Source organism: Callorhinus ursinus, unplaced genomic scaffold (assembly GCF_003265705.2).
Source record: "Callorhinus ursinus isolate GAN/ISIS: 27379988/994484 unplaced genomic scaffold, GSC_fseal_2.0 scaffold63, whole genome shotgun sequence".
In the NCBI taxonomy this organism is placed as follows: Eukaryota; Metazoa; Chordata; class Mammalia; order Carnivora; family Otariidae; genus Callorhinus; species Callorhinus ursinus.
The window spans coordinates 5,262,262-5,280,949 of record NW_027397125.1 but is presented as its reverse complement, the minus strand read 5'-3'; the positions used below and the strand labels follow the sequence as shown (position 1 = coordinate 5,280,949).

The following is an 18,688-nucleotide window of genomic DNA, read 5'->3' as shown; positions in this document are numbered from 1 at the left end:
TCTGGTGGTCATGTGGGTCTCAGTGACTTATAAAACTGACGTCACAATGTTGAAGTTAATAAAATTATAAGCATAATATATTCTAAATCCCAATTATTTTAGTTCAGGAAAAAAAAAATCCTGCTAAGTTATGCATTACTCTGTGGCTTGGGTCCAAGGAGGAAATTTATTATCATGGAGGGAAAAAATTCTTGGCAGGAGAAAAAGATAGCAAATTCTTCAAATAAATAAATAAGCTGTTTTGTAATTTGAAATATCATCAGTATATTTGATGATGAATATCACACAAATATTCACTTTATACTTCTAGAATATGAAAAGCAGAAAAATTCAAGATCAGGAAGACATGTTTATTCTGTGAGCAAGTGTTCTAAATGTATCATCCAGGGTGCCTGGGTGGCTCAGTTGGTTAAGCATCTGCCTTCGGCTCAGGCCATGATCCCAGGGTCCTGGGATCGAGTCCCGCATCAGGCTCCCTGCTCAGCGGGGAGTCTACTTCTCCCTTTCTCTCTACCCCTCCCCCCCCCCTTTTGCCCTCTCTCTCTCCCACACACACACACTCTTTTCTGTATGAAAAAATAATAAAATCTTTAAAAATTAAAAAAAAATAAATGTGTCATCCATACTGTTCATCAGTTTACAATTGGGAAGGTTTATGCACCATCAAAGAGGAACTTCTACAGAATAATATAGTAAGGCTAAGATCCTCGTCTCAATAGATTTATAGTAGGGTAAAAATAGGGACTAACTTACTTTTTCCAACTCTGCAAAAATTAGGGGAATAAAAGCACTTATGTTCTATGATAAATGAGCTGTTCTTAGCTGAGAAATCAGAACATCTCTCCGTTTCATGTACTCAGTTTGTGCATTTTCTATTCTTTGCTTCAAGCTGTTTCTTTCATCTCACTACTACAAGAAAATTAAAATTCTACTATCGGGAACATATGAGGAATTTAATCTTGAAAGAAGTGAACTACAATGCTGTATTATCATAGTACTCTGATATACAATCAGAAAGATACTGAGCTTGAAAACCATAATATTATTATCATTTAAAACTAAGTTTATTTGGAGGAGGAAGACACATTTTGAATGACTCACTAATGGAAGTACACCGAAGACAGCAGAGGTCTCCAATGTGATTTAATGTGAGTTTTCATGATAAACCTCATCCCCGGGACACCATCAACTCCAAGAAACCAAGGTGAGAACCAAGACATAGAATCATTTTGTTATATCCTGCATTTATTTAAGCAAACCAAATGTGTAGAGATAGGAAAATTAGAGCGTTATAATGTTTTACAAATACAGAAAGAAGACACGGAATAATAATACCCTGAAGAGAGTGCATCCGAACACAGCTCTATCACAGGAGAACACGTCAGTGACCACATTGAAGCCACGGCCGACACGTCCAGCTGCCATTCTTGTTCTGACATCGTTCAAGTAGATTTAATAGATAACTCGGCGATTTGCTTTTAAACAAATAATAGTACTAATGATTATAGTAGCCTTGAAGGGTTCGTGAGTGACTATACTATACATACATGATGCTAGGCTTAATGTTTATTTCAATGCCGCTGTACATTATGCAGGGGGGAAATAATGTCATATTACACAATTACTGTGACATCCACTAAAATGTGAACTAGTTTGCATAGGTTAGTCCTTTGGGCAGCACGATGTTGCTCTAGTCCACCAAGGCTTAAAGATTCACAGTGTAGAGGAAAGAAAACATGAATTAAAGCATTTCTACTAAAATATATTTTAATAGCTGGTGTTAATTTGCATAACAAAAGCCAAATTATATTAATAACATTGTATCATTCTATAAGCCCATTCATTTTAAAAACATTAAGTGTTTCCATTAAAACTGTATGCTCTCAAAGTTAGTACAGTCTTGCAAGTTCATCATCAACCACAATCCTACATTTTTGAAGCAGACAGAAGCCAAGCTGTGCAATGATTCAATTTTGTATTCTTAGCACAGGTCAAAGGCCAACGTTTCCACATCAAACCCACAACACACTTGGTGCCACTTCTAAATGCTCAGCCACTCATTGTATGGACACTGAAGAATGGGACTAGGGTACAGTTTTCTCTTGTCCTTCAAAGTCAATCATTCTTAACAGCAACTGGATTACCAAGAAGTAGATACTATGCCAACGGGATACCATGTATCAAACGCAAAAAGCATATGGAATTCCATGAATATACGGAAGTAATCTGGACAACCGGAGAGAAATCTGCCTTGGGGATCCTTCCAGGCTGGTGGATTCCAGTAGTCTAAGCATCATGAAATGATGGCCACAGAAACATCATACAGTAATTGACAGTCTGGAAAGGACCCTACTGGGCATGGAATACTTCAGAAAGAGACTTTCCTTTTAGCATTCTTAACTTACTTTACATAGCTTCTTACTTAACTGAAGTTTTCTCTCCTCTGTGTCTTGTTACCCAAAACACCCACCCTCTAGCCGCTTTTAGATTATCAGAAGCAAATATAGCTAAGGTATAATGAAATTTATGAAGTGAATTTCATCTTGTGCAATGAATTCAGCCTCATAACATAATTCTTCTATCTTACCATAGGTATTTTAAGTCTCAAACCTAAAGTTAATGTTTATGCATCCTGACTATATATAAATCCACAAAGAACTTTTCAGAAATAGATGGGAAAGGTCAGTATTTTCCAAAGTTCTACATCTTTAGAGGTAAAAATACAATCAGCTATCACCTTTCATATCTGTCAGGAGTATCTCACTTCCCCACCACAAAAATACCAATCATGTGTAATAAAATATTACTATAGAATAGATAAGAAGCTTGTTTGCTTGGTTTTCTTTCCAAGACCATCATGGATAAACAAGGGTAATCAAAAAGGCACCTTTTTTTAAATATATTTATATTATAATTTTGGTATAAACTATATCCACTTTATATAGGGATGCGCTATTTAAGGATCACACCCATTTTCTTTATCTTTTCATTAAAAACATTTCACCGGAGGTGAACACACCTGAAAAAGAGATGCACCTCTTGAACTTCACTGTTCTAGTAAAGTCTGTTTCCCCACCTCCCAGACTGTTGTCAAGCTCAACCAGGAGGGGACAGGGAGGAAAGACTGTGCTCAACCTGCCCAAACTGCATCTTCATCATCTTCAAGCAATGAACTTTAGTGACGAAGAAGGGCTGGTCTAATCTCAACCATGTTCATACAAGGTGCCCATAGAAATTGTGCTTGCAAATTCCCGTGTGGTATCTGGAGGTCGGGAAGCCTGGGGAGAGGCAGGGATGGCGTGGGGATCTGACAACCAGATAGATATTTCACACTGGCTACACTGCAGGTGTCTAAACAAGAATAAGAAGACGTGAAGAACTCATTTTGCCACGTTAGAAATAGAAAGCTTTCCTTAGAGCACGAGAATTAGTAAAAACATTGACTACAAAAACTTACAACAAAAGTCACCTATTCTGCTGCTCTGTTTCTCTCTCAAGAGATGATGCACATACGGTTTTATTTTCGGAAACTTGTAAAAACGTATCAACCTGCTCCATGTGCTTTTATCCAGCCTGAGAACGCATCAGGTTCAGAGAATCAGGTGCATGTTCTCTGTGCTTGGACATTTCAGTCTTTAGCTTGATTTCTAAAAAACAGATTTTTTTATTTACACCCTTCTTTAGCCGTTAGTGTTACTTATGTATGAGATGCATGTTGCCAAATTGAGGGGAGGAGGGGCATGTGCAAAGTGGAAAAAGTGTTCAAGAACATAGTTTTGAAAAATGATGCTGTAAAAATAGCACTTTGGTATTATACATCTATGTTTCCAATATTTCTGCTGAGATGCTCAATATCCTGACAAGCTTTAGGAAGAGTGGCAACACTACCCAGTTATGGCGTCAGGAGCACGTGACATCATGTTCTCCCGCAGTCTTTATTATAAAATAACTGCTCTCTGGTTAAATTCTGAGCAGACCTTAATTCCTAGAGGCTGGAAGCAGAAACATCTCACTATGCAAACATTATGCTAAGCTTAAAATTTTAGAATTATTCCCCTAGTAATTATTGACTTCTACATTCCATGAAACTGATTTTGAAATTAGTGGATGAGAAAGACAATGGAACAACCAGCTGCTACTTTATGGGACTTTTCCCCGATAAAAAGTATCATTTCAAATCCGTTCCCTTTGAGCTTCCTATAAACATGCTATTTCTCAAAAATTGTACCTGTCCTACATTTAGTCTGCAAATTTAATCAACAACTACTCTTATTCATAATCACAAAAAAAGTGGTCTGCGTGAAAAATATTTACTTAATGATATAATAAAATTGAGCAAGCTTATTGCCCCAGTTTTAATGCACAGAATTTTTTTTTTTTTTGCAAGAATGTCACAAGTTCAGCTTGTCTTTGTTGGTTTGTGTACAAGACATCAAAATGGATAGGGGGTTAATTTAATCATAACTGGCCATTTCAGTACTAGAAAATCAGTCCAGCTGGGTATGTAGGAATCTAAAAAAAAACAAAAAACAAAAAACTCTCTAGTTTTTTACCTGAATTTCTCTCATCTCTTTTTATGTGAGTGTCCTGTAGATGCAGCCTGAGCGTAATAAAGCTTATTTGTTCTTTGAGCCACATAAAATGACACTCTAGATTTTCAAAAAGTAGGTGCTAACTTTTCAAAAGTGTAAATGGGTTAGCATTTGTTTCTGGACTCCTAAACACTTCCGTAAAAGGTATTTTACAGGATATTTCGTTAATTTCTTTGCCTCTATTACATAAGGGAGATAACCCCAAGATCTATACATTTTATCACATTTTTGTAACTTTGCTTTTGCAGCTTCCTCACAATTCCAGAGTCAGGCCCTACACAAATGCTACCCTGCTGAGGTCCAAATACATCAGGAAAACACAGAGTCGCTGATGGATGTTAATTTCTCCAGTGACCTTGACTATGAACTACCGGCCAATCGTCTCGACCCGCCAGCAAGGGCTGCAGCATAGTGGTGAATCCAGGAAGTGCCTGCAGGGTTCTCGCATTTGAAATTCAAGATAGGACAACAATTTCTTTTGGGGAACAACCTGTTGGGCCTAGACCTAAAATCTCTGCTGGCATTTTCATCCTCCCACCCCTCCCCTCCACAATATGGTTTAGAAAGTAAAAACCAGAAGAAAGTAGAAAAGAAGTCTTTTCATTAACTGGTTTCAGTGGCTAGATTTCCAGTACCGGATGTGAATAGCATTTTCCGAAATTTAAAACAAAACAAAACAAAACAAAACAACGATTATCTCTATGCGGAGGGGTGACATTTTGTTCACTGGATGTCTCTCGCACACTTTGTAGTCACTGGCTCCTATTAAGTTTTCTTTACCTTTAAATCGACAGCGGCATTAAGTTAATGAAAGCTGCTCGGTAAACACCTAAATCACTTATTTGCTAGAGTAGACATCTATTTCCTAAAGGTGTAAATCCTTCACAACTAGAGTGCAAGGCAGCAGGAGAATCTCAAGCAACTTTTCCAAATATGTTTTTCTGATGAGCTGGCGACTAGAGGGGGGGGCGTTAGGTTATCAGCCGCACGTTTTGCTTTAATAATAGGCAGTGCGGCTTCCTATGGTGCAGAAGCTTGAACCTACGTGACATGCAACAGGGTAAAAGCGCTTAGGGAAATAATAGAGATGACCTTAAACTTTGCCCTTTGCAGAGTAGCTGTGACGTTATTTGGTCCTGACATTCTATGGAATCAAGCATAGACTTGGGCCCACAGAATGTAAATGGACAGTAGGATACACCTTGGTACCAATGAGAAATAAAGAGACCCAAGTCAGCCTAGGGAACAAGGAAATGTCTTCGTTCGGGAGAAGTTTCTAGGTCCCGAAGGCCACCAGTCAATGTAATTTTAACCAAACTGTCATTCTGCCATTTCTGACATTTATTACATTAGGCAATTATCACTTGAATTGGAAATTCCCTAATGACTCAAAAGCTAAATGGTCTTTAAATTATTGGCTGTGTTAAGGAATTAAGAGAATTGGCTTCTGGTGATTCCAAAGTGACAGCTAAGAAGTTTCATAGACTTGTTACATTTAAGGGACGATCAACATCTCTATTAAAGTCTACAAAAATACATTTCCCAGAAGTGTTTGATAGCCAATCAAAAGAAACCATTAACCCAATTAGCAGCACCGGGCCTCCAGACCTACAGATTTTGTGCACAGGAACCACTGAAAATGTAGCTGTCCTGAGCCCGGAAGTCATTCCTTCTTCCTGGTACCTGTGTGTCTCATTGTCAAAGTAAAGACAGATTATTGTAAAATAACTGCCAGGTTGTCTTAAAAGTATCTTCTATCTTTTAAAAAGATTGGGTTTAGTATACATTAGAGTAAAGCTCAAAGACAAGGAGAAATAACTAATTAACAAACTCAATGTAATTGGCTGGGAGCATCCCTGTTTTCCCAGTTCTCTGCACCGTGCCGTACATCCAGCCGTCATCAATGGGCTGCACGTTGACGATGTAGTCACCGTCCCTGAAGGAGACCTCGTCTTCGTCCTGGGCACTGTAATCATACATGGCTCGGTAGGTCCTCTGAGAAAGGAAAGGGGGGGGTCACACATGGATACAAAATAATACAGCCACAAGTGCCAATCACGACAAACCAACTCACATATAATAAAGGAACCAGAAGGAATGTTCCCAAGTGTATTTATTTCTGGAGACTGGCCAAGAGAGCCTAGCATCTATCCTGGTTGCGTCCATCTCAAGTTTACCACGCTAGCAGAAAGGGTAATGTTTGGGGGGCCCAGAATGGGGCTCGAGGAAGCCTCTAGATATGGTAACTGGCCTATGAAAAAGTAAGCTTTGAAGCAGTAAAACCAACTTCCCCCAGCTCCAGATAACCCCAGAGACCTTAGATTATGTAGATTTTCCCCTATTCCACATTCTTCAGAGAACAAAAACTGCCCTAGGGACAGATGGAGCCAAGTCACCGCCAAGTCACTGCCTTGGCCCCCCTGACAGAGGAAATGAATTTTTCTTAGGATCAAAGAATTTTTGTTTCCTCTTAAAAATATATTTAAAAAAGAAAAATATATAATATACTTATTTTGTAGGTTTCTGAATCAGTGATAGACATTTAGTATGTAAATGTCTGAATATTGAGGGACACATAACTGAATCCTTGTTATAATGAGGAAATTATTCACTTCCTAACTTCAAACTATGTTACAAAGCTGTGGTAATTAAAACACTCTGGTAGCGACATAAAAACATAGATCAATGAAACAGAATAGAGACCCCAGCAATAAACCCATGTATACATGGTCAATTAATTTAGGATGAAGGAGCCAAGAACACACAGTGGGGAAAGGACAGTCTCTTCAATAAATGGTGCTGGGAAAACTGGACAGCTGCATGCAAAAAAGTGAAACTGGACCACTTTCTTACCCCATACACAAAAATTAACCCAAAATACATTAAGGACTTGAATGTTAGACCTAAAAAGATAAAACTCCTAGAAAAACACATAGGCGGTAAGCTCCCCAACATTGGTCTTGGAAATGATTATTTGGATTTGACACCAAAAGCAAAAATATACACGTGCAACCACATCGAACTGAAAAGCTTCTGTGCAGCAAAGACAACCATCAACAAAATGAACCTACCAATTGGGAGAAGATATTTGCACATCATGTGTCCAACAAGGGGTTCATATCCAGAATATAAGTTGAGTTTTACCATATTTGTTTTCATTAAAGACCAAGAATTCAGTTAATATTAACATCAGTCTCAAAATTAAGAGAATTCACAGGTTAAGGAAACTGGCAGATGCAAAAAGAACTTTAGAGCAGTTAAAAAGAACTTCCAACTGCTTAGAAGGACCACCTCTTTCTCAGGGCTCAGGCTAAGGCTTCTGTGTCAGACAGAAGCTTGGAGAAATAATTTTGCTTGAGATGCCCATCCAACCTCGAGCACTGCTTCCAAACTTCACACTTAATTAATGAATCTGTAAGCACTTCAAGATTTCTAATAGGAGGATTCAAAGACTTATGTTGGCCATGTCATTTGGAGGTTAATGGCCATTTTGATTACTGTCAAAATTAACTGGTTAATGTGACCAGATATTTGTACTTTTTAGACCTGAATGAAGATCACAGTTGGCTAAGACCGATCATGAAGTAACAACTAGGATACTGTTCTGAGACAGTCGTTTTGTATGTTTTACTCTTTACATGTTTTCACAGCATGCCTTCCTTTCTCAGTGGTTTACCTCTATAAGTCTTCTGCTTTCTTCGAAAGGGTACAAAGAATAAAATGTTGTCATTTATCCTTTCTGCGAAAATGGACACTATTCAATGCAAGTCTATTCCACTTTTATTTCTATTTTGGAGATAAAATGGGAAGAGCAGGGAAGAGGAAACATTTCAAACTGATACTTACTAGATTTGGTGAGTGCTGCATTGACCTCATGGATGAGAGGCTGGTCTGGTGCATGTACCCATAGCCTTGGGAATGGCTTTGCTGGTAGGCTCCGGGAAGAACTGGCGCTGTACATGAACATACACACACAAAGAGTCCTCAAAGCAAGCCTCAAAATACCCCTCCCGAGCCCCCAAGGGACTTCACGCTCTGTTACACTCTTCTGAAACAAAATGCCATGTTCAGTGCCATGTAAAATCTGGGTAGTGGTGTTATAAGTGATCTAGATTAGTATAAATTTCAGCAATTAAGGACATATATAGGGAATCAGTTTAACATGCAGTTAAAATATATTAGAAATACTTGCATTACTCTACTGCAGAGGCTCTGTTCAAACAACACAAGTACAAAACAAAAATTTCCCATCACCTTTTAACAAAATCACATTTTTACTCAGCTATGTAATCCCCTTGGACATTTTCCAAAATAAAAATAAGAATTTTTTTAAAAATTGAAGTGGATCATCAAACCAATGACAGAGTATAAATGTTTTCACAGAATACTCATAAAACAGATGCTCTCAATATTTCAACACATATAGCTAAACGTTACCTTTACAAAAATGGTAAATATAGCATATGGTTAGCAACGTATGTTTGTTTAGCAGTTAATAATGAGTCTATACCCCAAAAGAAAACTTTATTTAAAATATATAAATTCTCCATTTTATCTTGGCTGTAAGTCAAAACTAAATAAGTCATCTGAATATGTTACAAAAGCCTAACAAACCAAACCATGTAAAGAATTTCATAAACATCTTTCTACATCAAAAAAAAAAAAGAAAATAGTCTCAAAATAGCATTCACTCATTTTGTGCTGTTCTCACCACTAATTATGACAATCAAAAGAACATAGTTCCTGTTTTGAAGAACACTGAATTCTAGAGAAACCAACACAGAGACTAGATAAAAACCCCCAAAAATCAGTAGATGTATGTTTGACTCTGTGTTTCTCTCAAAGTATATATAAGTACTTATAACCAGAAGCAAGGAGCTGGCTATAAGTGAGAGGATTTTAGTAGCACACCCTCCACTGGGTTTTGAATAATCATATGATACATTAGTAAAACTTGTATGATATAATTACTATAAAAATCCACAATAGTTTACCAATGTTGTTCAATCAGGTTGAGTCTGTAATTAATCTAAGTTGATTTATTTAGGACAGTTTTCATAATAAAAGAATAAAACAGATATAATTCTTGGGTGCTATGAATAATTACTATTTTATAAGTGGTATGTTCATTCTAATGATATATGAGAACATCAAATTTAAAGAAGTTTAATCATCAGAAAATTACAAATCATAAATGTGTTCTCCAGATAATAATGATATTAGGTTGAATGGGAATTTTTTTAAAGTTCTTGAATTAATTCATATTGCAATGTTGTTAGAAATCGTGTTTATTTAATGTCTTAGGTGCGGCATCAAAAAGAAACCACCGAGTTCTTAACTTGGACTGTGGTACATTCTAAAGTTATTAAAGCGCTAAACACCAAATACTTCAGAAAATAGCACTGTTTAACATTATCAACTCAATTTAAATATTTAATGTCAAGAGATGTCAAGAATATTGTCAAAATTCACTCATGAAGAAAAAATAATGAAATCGCTAAAAATATCTAAGCCCACTTAATTAGCTGAGGAACCAGAGCCATTGCTATGTGTTGGAAGCATGGACCATTCATTTCTTCCCTCCCTCAATTCTCAGCAAATATTGACTGAGTGAGTTAATGTGGGCACAGGGCTTACGGCATCGCCTGTCACTTAGTAAGCCTCCATAAATCTTAACAACTATCACCGTCCACTATGTTCAAGACATGCCAGGCATCAAAGGAGAGGGGTGACAAAAACGATTGCCCTCCTCGAGCAATAATGGCCCAGACATCTGTCCTTTCCCCAGCTGAAGAAATGGCTCTGAATACTCAGGGCATTTCCAGTTAAATATGTAAGTCAAGGACTCCAATTACACACCCAGAATGGCAGGCCTGAACTGGTTTTTAGCCACATAAACAAGTCATTGCTTCATTAATTATTATTTTAATCTATTTATAAATTCTAAAGGTTAATTTAAAAACCCCACAAACCTAACTAAAATTTAAAAAAAGTAAACTTTTAATCCTTTGTTACACCATCAAACTGTGACTTTCACATTTTGATGCACAGAGCTAAGCATGGTCATCTTAAAATATTTGGGGGGAAAACTATCAGGAAAAGACAATGATGAAAAATATTTTTAAACATGCTATCTCATATGCCGTGATGTGTCTGTGTGTACATAGTTTGTACATCATCATCCTAGTACTGACAATTCGAGAATGTTGTTGAGTAGTGTTCTCTAATTTTGGCTGTTAGAAACCAAGTAGATCCACACCTGTTCAACTGCTCAAACCTGACCTTCAAAGAGAACCTACAGATACTGTCAAATACAGCAGGAAAAGAAAGTGATTTGTATTTGTCCTAAATCTCTGTAGGTTGGAGAGAGCAGGGAAGAGTTTAGAAGGAGGAACCATGGGGTAAATATAATCTCTCTCATTCTTACAGTATCTTCTCATGCCTTTATTTCCATTTCTCTCTCCAGCTGCATTACTTAATGCATGTTCCTTCAGGGCTATCAAACTTTGTTATCTACCTTATACCTGATATAATAAAAGAGTTTTTAGGAAGCTCCTATTAGAGCTATGAAAAACATAACTAAGAGCCCAGAGGAATCAACTTACTAAAAGCAAATGCCAATTTAAAAGGAGGCAGACATTGCTTTTTTTTTATTGTTTTGCTACATGATTTCTTTTTTATGAAGCATAGGCAAAATAAGCAACAGGAAGTTTAGAACAATGCCTTCAGAAATTGGGTCTATTAAGAATTTGGATGAAAGACAGCTATTCCATGTGAGTATGCCATTTCTTCCGTGAAAATATGGAACTCAAAAAGTTTTGCAAAAGCAAGATGTTAAGCTAATTTTGCAACAAACAAAGACTTCTTATCAGAGAAAAACACATTGTGCCCTCTTCCTTAAGACAGTGGTCAGATTCCACCAGCACTGACAGAGATGGATGATGGTTCCATGATGGTCTTCCCACACCAGAGTCCTGAGGTTGAGAGTTTTTATTGCAGTAGCATAAAAGCCATAAAACAATAGCTTTAGGGGCCCCTGGGTGGCTCAGTCAGTTAAGCGTCTGACTCTCGGTTTCAGCTAAGGTCATGGTCTTGTCATGGTCATGAAATAGGGTCCCACACTGGGCTCCATGCTGAGTTTGAAGCCTATTTGAGATTCTCTCTCTCTCCTCTCCCTCTGCCCTCCCCACTCCCTGCTCATGTGTGCTTTCCCACTCTCTCTCCAAAAAAAATAAAAAAAAAACCCAAACAACACAATAGCTTTCATTATCCTAAAGCAACAACAAAACACACAAGTGTGACTCAACTTTCATTTCACATTGGGAAGATTTATTGACTGGAGATCTGAAAGCTCACTAAAGCTCTAAGGATTTCAGGCTCTATTTGGAATGTCCCATAGTATTTATGAAACCAAAATCTCTTTTAGTGAACAACAAAGTTCTTCCACAAACAGCCAATACTAATATTTTCTATTTAATGCTTCTCCTTACAAAGAAAGGAGATAAAACCAAGAAAGAGAAGTAAATAGACACGAAGATCATAAAACAGAAGGTGAACATGGAAGATAAAACATTTTTTTGGAGGCTTCATAAATCTGAAACTGGAAAAGTAAGGAAATATGTGTAAACATGTGCAGTAGAGTAAATGAACCAAAGATATGCACCCACAATCATAAAAAGAGAAAAATCCTCAAAAAGAAGCCAGCCCACTGTGGGGGATGACCATGGAGTAGGTAGAAGAAGAGGAGGATTACGGAAGTGTCATTGGTGTGCACAGTGCATCCCATGTAGTTGTCAGAAAAACTCTCTAAAATAGGTATCATTCCCACTTTAGAGAATAAAATACAGAGGCTGGGAGATTAAGCAGGAAGGGAGCAGAGCAATGGTCTCTGCATAGGAACACCAGGATAAAGGTCTGATGTCCTCGAAGATGAGGTAGAGGTTTTAAAAGCCTCACGATGACAACAGCATCATAGTAGATGGCCAAACTCCAAATGCAAAAACAGAAATAAAAGTAATGCCTTATTGATTCCTTAGCCCATTAGGGTTGGTTTAAAAAATACCATAGACTGGGCGGCTTAAGCAACAGATTACTTCTTGCTGTTCTAGAGACTAGGAAGTCCAAGATCAAGACGCTGGCAGATTCAGTGTCTGACGAGGATCCATTTCCTCGTGCATAGATAACACTGATTCCTTTTCCTGAGTCCTTAAATGGCAGATGGGGATGAGGGAGCTCTCTGGGACCTCTCTTATAAGGGCACTAAATCCACCCTCTTGATCCAGTCACCTCCCAAAGGCCACACCTCCTACTACCATCACCCTGGGGGTTAGGAATGTGACATGTGAATTTGGGAGGGACACAAGCATTCAGTCTGTAACAGTTAGCTAACAGATGTAACACAAATAGAGAAAATAATCTTGGGGTTTTTCTCATAGGCTTACCTTTTTTTTTTAAATCAGAATAAGGAAAAAATTATCCCTCAGAAGCTTTCCAATAAAGAATATAGGATGCAATGACATTACTGTCATATTTTCTTAAGAGTTGACTACAGTTTCATCAACTAATGTGGGTCAAAGAACTTAATGAGTTGTGGGGGGTTTTTTTCTTCATTCTTTTTTTTAAGGACAAAGAATCTCGATTTGGACAGTCACAAGGGAACTGCTAAAATGAATGAAGACATGACTATAAATGAGAAAGTATGAAGATACTGCTGGTTGCAAAGTAAATATTAAATAATGAGCTAAACCCTTATTAGATCTCATCTAGGCTATGAGCAAGGTGGTTGAGCTAATCGGTCATCAAATAGGCCCATGATATGGGCCTTTTTGTTCAAATAACTTTTTCAGGTGCCATCAAGGGTTCCAAATCAGAGCCCCAAGCCCTCATGGCACCTGCTTCTCTCCACAAGCCCCAAGTGAGTGCTAAATCCACATTTATGCCAAATATAGCAGCAAGACGATTTTTTTTATCTGATAGAATTCTGAGCACTATAGAAAATTCTCCTTGACTGCAGAAGACAGAAACAAGCCAGATTGCCTCCAGGTTTTAGTTTGTTGGTTTTTAATTATAAGCTGTGAAGAGACAAGTGCTTAAGAAACCGGCTTGCTGCATAATAAACTATGAATAAACAGACTTTAACATGAAAATGAGATAATCTACAATTGAGTTGAAACCACCAAGTTTTAAAGACATGCATAATCATCACTGCCATACAAAACAAGCGCTCAAACTTTGGAAATCATATGTAAAAATAAAAGCAATCATTACTATCTCATATGTTAAATTTCTAGCAGGTCCCCCAGACCAATTAAATCAGACTTTCTGGGGTGGGAATGGAAAGGACTGAACACTGGTGTCTTATTTTTGAAGGCTTCCAAGCAATTGAAATGGGCAGCCAGGGTGAAGAACCACTGCGTTACTGTCAGCTTCCTTCTCCCCAGCCTGACACAAATTTAGAGGCTCATGTGACCCTATACATGCTATTCCCAAATTCCTGCTCTCCCCCTGAAATGGACTGAATATTTGTGTTCCCCATCCCCAAAACTCATACGCTGAAATCCAAACCCCCAAAATAATGGTATGGGGAGGTGTGGCCTTTGGGAGGTGATTAGGTCAAGAGAATGGAGCGTTATGAATGGGATTAGTGCCCTCATGAGAGGCCAGAGAGCTAGCTAGCTCTCTTTCCATCAGGTGGGGACACACACAGAAGACAGCAGTCTGCAACTTGGGAAGAGGACCCTCACCAGACTCAACCATGCTGGCAGCCTGATCTCAGACTTCCAGCCTCCAGTACAGTGAGAAATCAATTTCTGTTGTTTGTCAGCTATCCAGTCTATGGTATTCTGTTGTAGCTGCAGGAAGGGGCTAAAACACGTATCTCCCCCATGACTTGTTTGTATTTGTGGAGGAAAATGTTTAACCCTGGACCAGAGAAGCAACCAGGGATCATGGGAAGAAATCTCAGTAAGAGGAAGCTCACTGGAGAATAATTCAGCCACTAACATGCAGCACTCAGGGTAAGGCAAGCACCACGAGACACCACCCAGGGAGGGCTGACCAGTGGAAGCTGACCCCACTTCCCAGGGGCTGACCAGAACAGGATGTGGTTACCATCTCAGAGGGAAAGGGGGGCTGGGGGGGTTGGAATTGTGCAGCCAAAAAAAATGTCTTTACAGATGCAAAAATTATCCCTCAAGCCAATGATAGGTTCCTAACAATTTTCTCCATCTAGACCCCAATACCATCTTTGTTTTAATTTTCTACTCTTAGATAAATGCTATTACTAGAGGGTATTGCAAACCTCCTTTGAGAAAATTCAAAACATGTGAAAATATTTCATCACCTAGGTATGTGTCCCTGTGAAACTTAGCGGGGGAGATATGTATCACAGGACTTCTGCTTTCCAAGGAATATCAAATATGAATATAATAAAATTTGAATAAATGAAATCTTACAAGTAGGAGGATGACTTTGGTTTGCTCAGAACTCCCCCAGTTGCAGCAGAGAAAATTCTGTTTCCCGGGAACCCCCTTGGTCTCAGGCCTATCAGCATGGCTGGTCGCCCTACTTACAACATGCCAGGCCCTGTGCGTAGCATGTCACATGCATTAGGTGGAAAAATTGTCACCACTTTACTGATGGCAAAGTGCCCATTTTACAGATGGAGAATCTGCAGGCTACAGGGATTCAGTAACTTGGTAAAAAAATATCAGAGTCACATGGAGTTAGTGTTTAAATGCCAGTGCTCTGACTCTAGAACTCAAACGCTTGACTATACCACACCAAAATGATATGTAAGAGATGACAAGACAGGATAAGATCAGTTTGCAAATAAACATTGTGAGATCAGAAATGCAAAAAAGGGCCCTGTGGTCTGGAGCACAGAGGAGCTTCTAGCACCGAGGGCTTTATGTGAAGTCACAAGAGCCCACAGCTGAGCGCTCACTCCAGCGGCAGGGTAGACAGGAGTGAGGGGAAGGGAAAGGCGAGAGAAAAAAGGTTTAATGCATGGGGAGGTGGGGGCAGCTTCGTTCTGCTCACAGAGGTGACTCTCGCTTGCACTGACTTTTCTGTGGTACACTTGGGGGTATAAACGCCACAGGAAGTTGAGGTGAATGTGGTTGATGAGGTGTGCTAGAACAACTCTGGAAGAAATTATAGTGAGAATAATGCATTCACTTTTGGAAAAGCTAGCTTAAATCATAGAGAATAGCATTGTTTCTGAAGCAATGGCTTTCAGATTTCTTTTAAGGGTCATTTTGGCATCTGGTAAGTTTCTGGAGTGCGCGCGCGTGCGTGCGTGTGTGTGTGATCTTTGTTTCTTCTTCCCTTTGCCAATAGTATACTATTTTATCCTGACCAATCATCATTCAGTCACCTTCTCCTGTATGAATAGTTTTCAAGTCTGTGTTCAAGCCACATCTCCTAATATGACTTCAACCACTCTCCCACTGAGCAAGGAAGACCCCCATAATGATGCCACCTGACAATTTTCAAAATCCTTCTGTAGGATACTGTGTGCAAAATGTTACTTCCCCAAATCAGCATGAGAATAGTGACAAGTTCTATAGACATGCTAAGAATTTAGTTGCAAGCATAATTAAGTCCAGAAGATTGTTTAACTATTTCTTCTCTAAATTTAAATAATAGATTTATAATATTGCTTTAGTCAAATACACATTGGATATTTAAAGATTCCTAATTACCTATTAACTAGATTATGTACTTTTTCAAATTATGCATATATGAATTACATCTGACCATATCATTTATATATTTGGCTTAGTTGCCCAAAGTAAGAATTTCTAAAGTATTGTTTTGGGGCTCTGCTGTTCCGAAATATCAAAAAAAGAAACACAAAATTAGTTACTTTTTAAACGATCAGCCAGTTAAACTTAGTCTCACAAGCCCAGAAAAGCAGTACGTTTTGATTTCAAAACTAACTGGTTTTTCTCTAGAAAAAATAAGTCTGTGAATGTTCTCTGGCAGAACTGAACCAAGACATACTGTAGTTTGAACAGAACTAGAGAGATTTAAAGTTAAGAATATCTGCTATTTTGCTTCAGAATAATCTAGCCAATTTACTCTTACATTTAGAATTATATATCAACTTGTGTATTTTCTCTCAGATTTGTTTCTCATTTTTAGCTATATAATTCAGGATAAACTCCCCAACTTATAACTGTAACACAAACCAGAGATATAAGCAGGATTGTCACTGAGGGAAAAGGAGATCATTTCTGCCCCAAATTACAGAGTCTTGAATAATGTTCTAATGGCACAAAATCAATGAGGTATGTATCTGTGTCTACACATGCACATGCATGCTATCTCCCAAAATAAAACAAAAATGAAAATAAAGGAATGCACAGTATGGAGATATATATATTTGTAGTTTTCTGACAAGACATAATGTGGGGCAGTTCTTTGATAAAATGAAAGCAATAAAGCACCTCACGATAGCAGGGACACAGGGATAAATGTTTCCATTTAGGTAAATCATAGCACTGAATCCAGCTTTCAGACACAAATTATGCCATGACTGAAAAGTCAACTCATAGCAAATCCCAATTTTCCTCAGTGAACACCACCACCAATACTGTGTAAGTCCATCTCATGTAGAAAAATTCATTATTCAAGTACAATGAAAGAAAGTCTCATTATGCCATCGTAGAGGATATTTTATGAATACTTATCAGATAAATATATGTAACATTGTTTTTTGTAACATATTTTTAAAGACTTAAAAACAGAATATGCCTTTGGTTTATTCTTGCACTAATCAATTCAAATACTGACTCTTAGGAAATATGACCAATCCACAAGTAGTTCCCAAATAGTTTTACATGAGATGCCTTTATGTGACAAGCCACACTAAATATCATATGTAGACACATCTCAATAATGACAACACTTCTGAATGAGCAAGTATACTTTTTTCAACCAATAGACATATATGAAATGGAACCAATGTGTCCCTGACGTGATTTGAAGATAGGGAAATGCAGGAAAATGAATATAAAGGATCGTCTGAGTCTTCTAGAGCCCAAGCTTCAGATTAAGGGAAGTGGCTGGGGCTGAAGAAATAGGCAGATGTAAGGGTAGGGAGCTGAGCAACAGGTCATTGGAATCAAAGGCACACAGTGTTAAAGACATGTAGACAGGATCCAGGTAAGATCCCGAGAGGCTAGTAAATAAATTCAGTACACACGGGTTGGATATATGGTGGAAGATAAAGATCAAAAACCAGAATGTCTGAAAAATGTGGCATGGGTGGACCAGGAATATTTGTGGACCAGGATTAGGCACCAAGGAGTAGGGAATCTGGCCACAACGGGAGAACCACACAACAATGATCTGGGGCAACAGGACATAATGACCAAACAAAACGCAGAAACTTAATACAACCCCCAGCTGCAGCAGCCTGGGGAAATTTTAAGTAGTTCCTGTACAAGTCAGGATCCAATCCCCATGACCTCCTAGCCTGGGGCTTGGGGCAGAGGGGGGTGGGGCACCTGGATGAAACAGGAAGTGGGGGAGAGCAAGGAAATTCATGACTACAAAGGTAACATTCTGACTGTTTTATATCTAAGACAGATAGGTAAATACGCATGTATACTCAGCCTATTACCCAATTTGGACATCAAATTTGATCCATACGAACCAAAAATGACTATTTCCATTTTCATTACTAATGTTCAACAATATGGAAAAGCTACTCTCTCCCTCTCCATGTGCGTCACTTTACCATTTACAAAGCTCTTCTAAAGTTTTCCCCTTGGACGCATATGCCATGGCCACATCTATCTCCTTCCCGATGATCAAACCTTCTCTTTTCCCCAATCAGCTCGGCTTTGCAGGAAATATATTTTTAATGTTTTATTGTTTGCTACTTTAAGTGTCAGATGTTTCTCCTTCATACACATATGGAACCCTTTGATTTAATTTTGGCAAATCAATGAAAGACACATGTGCATCTTGGAACAAGTGCTATTCATTAGTATTTGATCCTTTTCCCAACTTCACACTCAGAAAAGGAAACTTATGACATTTTCTTTCTTTCTTTCTTTCTTTCTTTCTTTCTTTCTTTCTTTCTT

The 18,688-nt window shown here is 38.2% G+C and overlaps 1 protein-coding gene across 13 annotated transcripts in view; it reads right to left on the bottom strand.

Moving 5' to 3' along the window:
• Positions 1 to 1,227: 1,227 nt before the first annotated feature.
• NEBL (nebulette) overlaps positions 1,228 to 18,688 on the bottom strand; it is a 340,529-nt gene continuing 323,068 nt past the window's right edge. For 12 of the 13 annotated variants that reach the window (XM_073885617.1, XM_025891866.2, XM_073885609.1 and 9 more), the window contains 2 exons: positions 8,439 to 8,545; positions 1,228 to 6,587 (listed from right to left, as the gene is read on the bottom strand). In XM_073885617.1, the coding sequence (XP_073741718.1) occupies positions 6,411 to 6,587; positions 8,439 to 8,545 (284 nt within the window). In that variant the 3' untranslated portion in view covers positions 1,228 to 6,410. The remainder of the gene's footprint in view (positions 6,588 to 8,438; positions 8,546 to 18,688) is intronic. The other variant, XM_073885614.1, reaches the window with a different exon arrangement.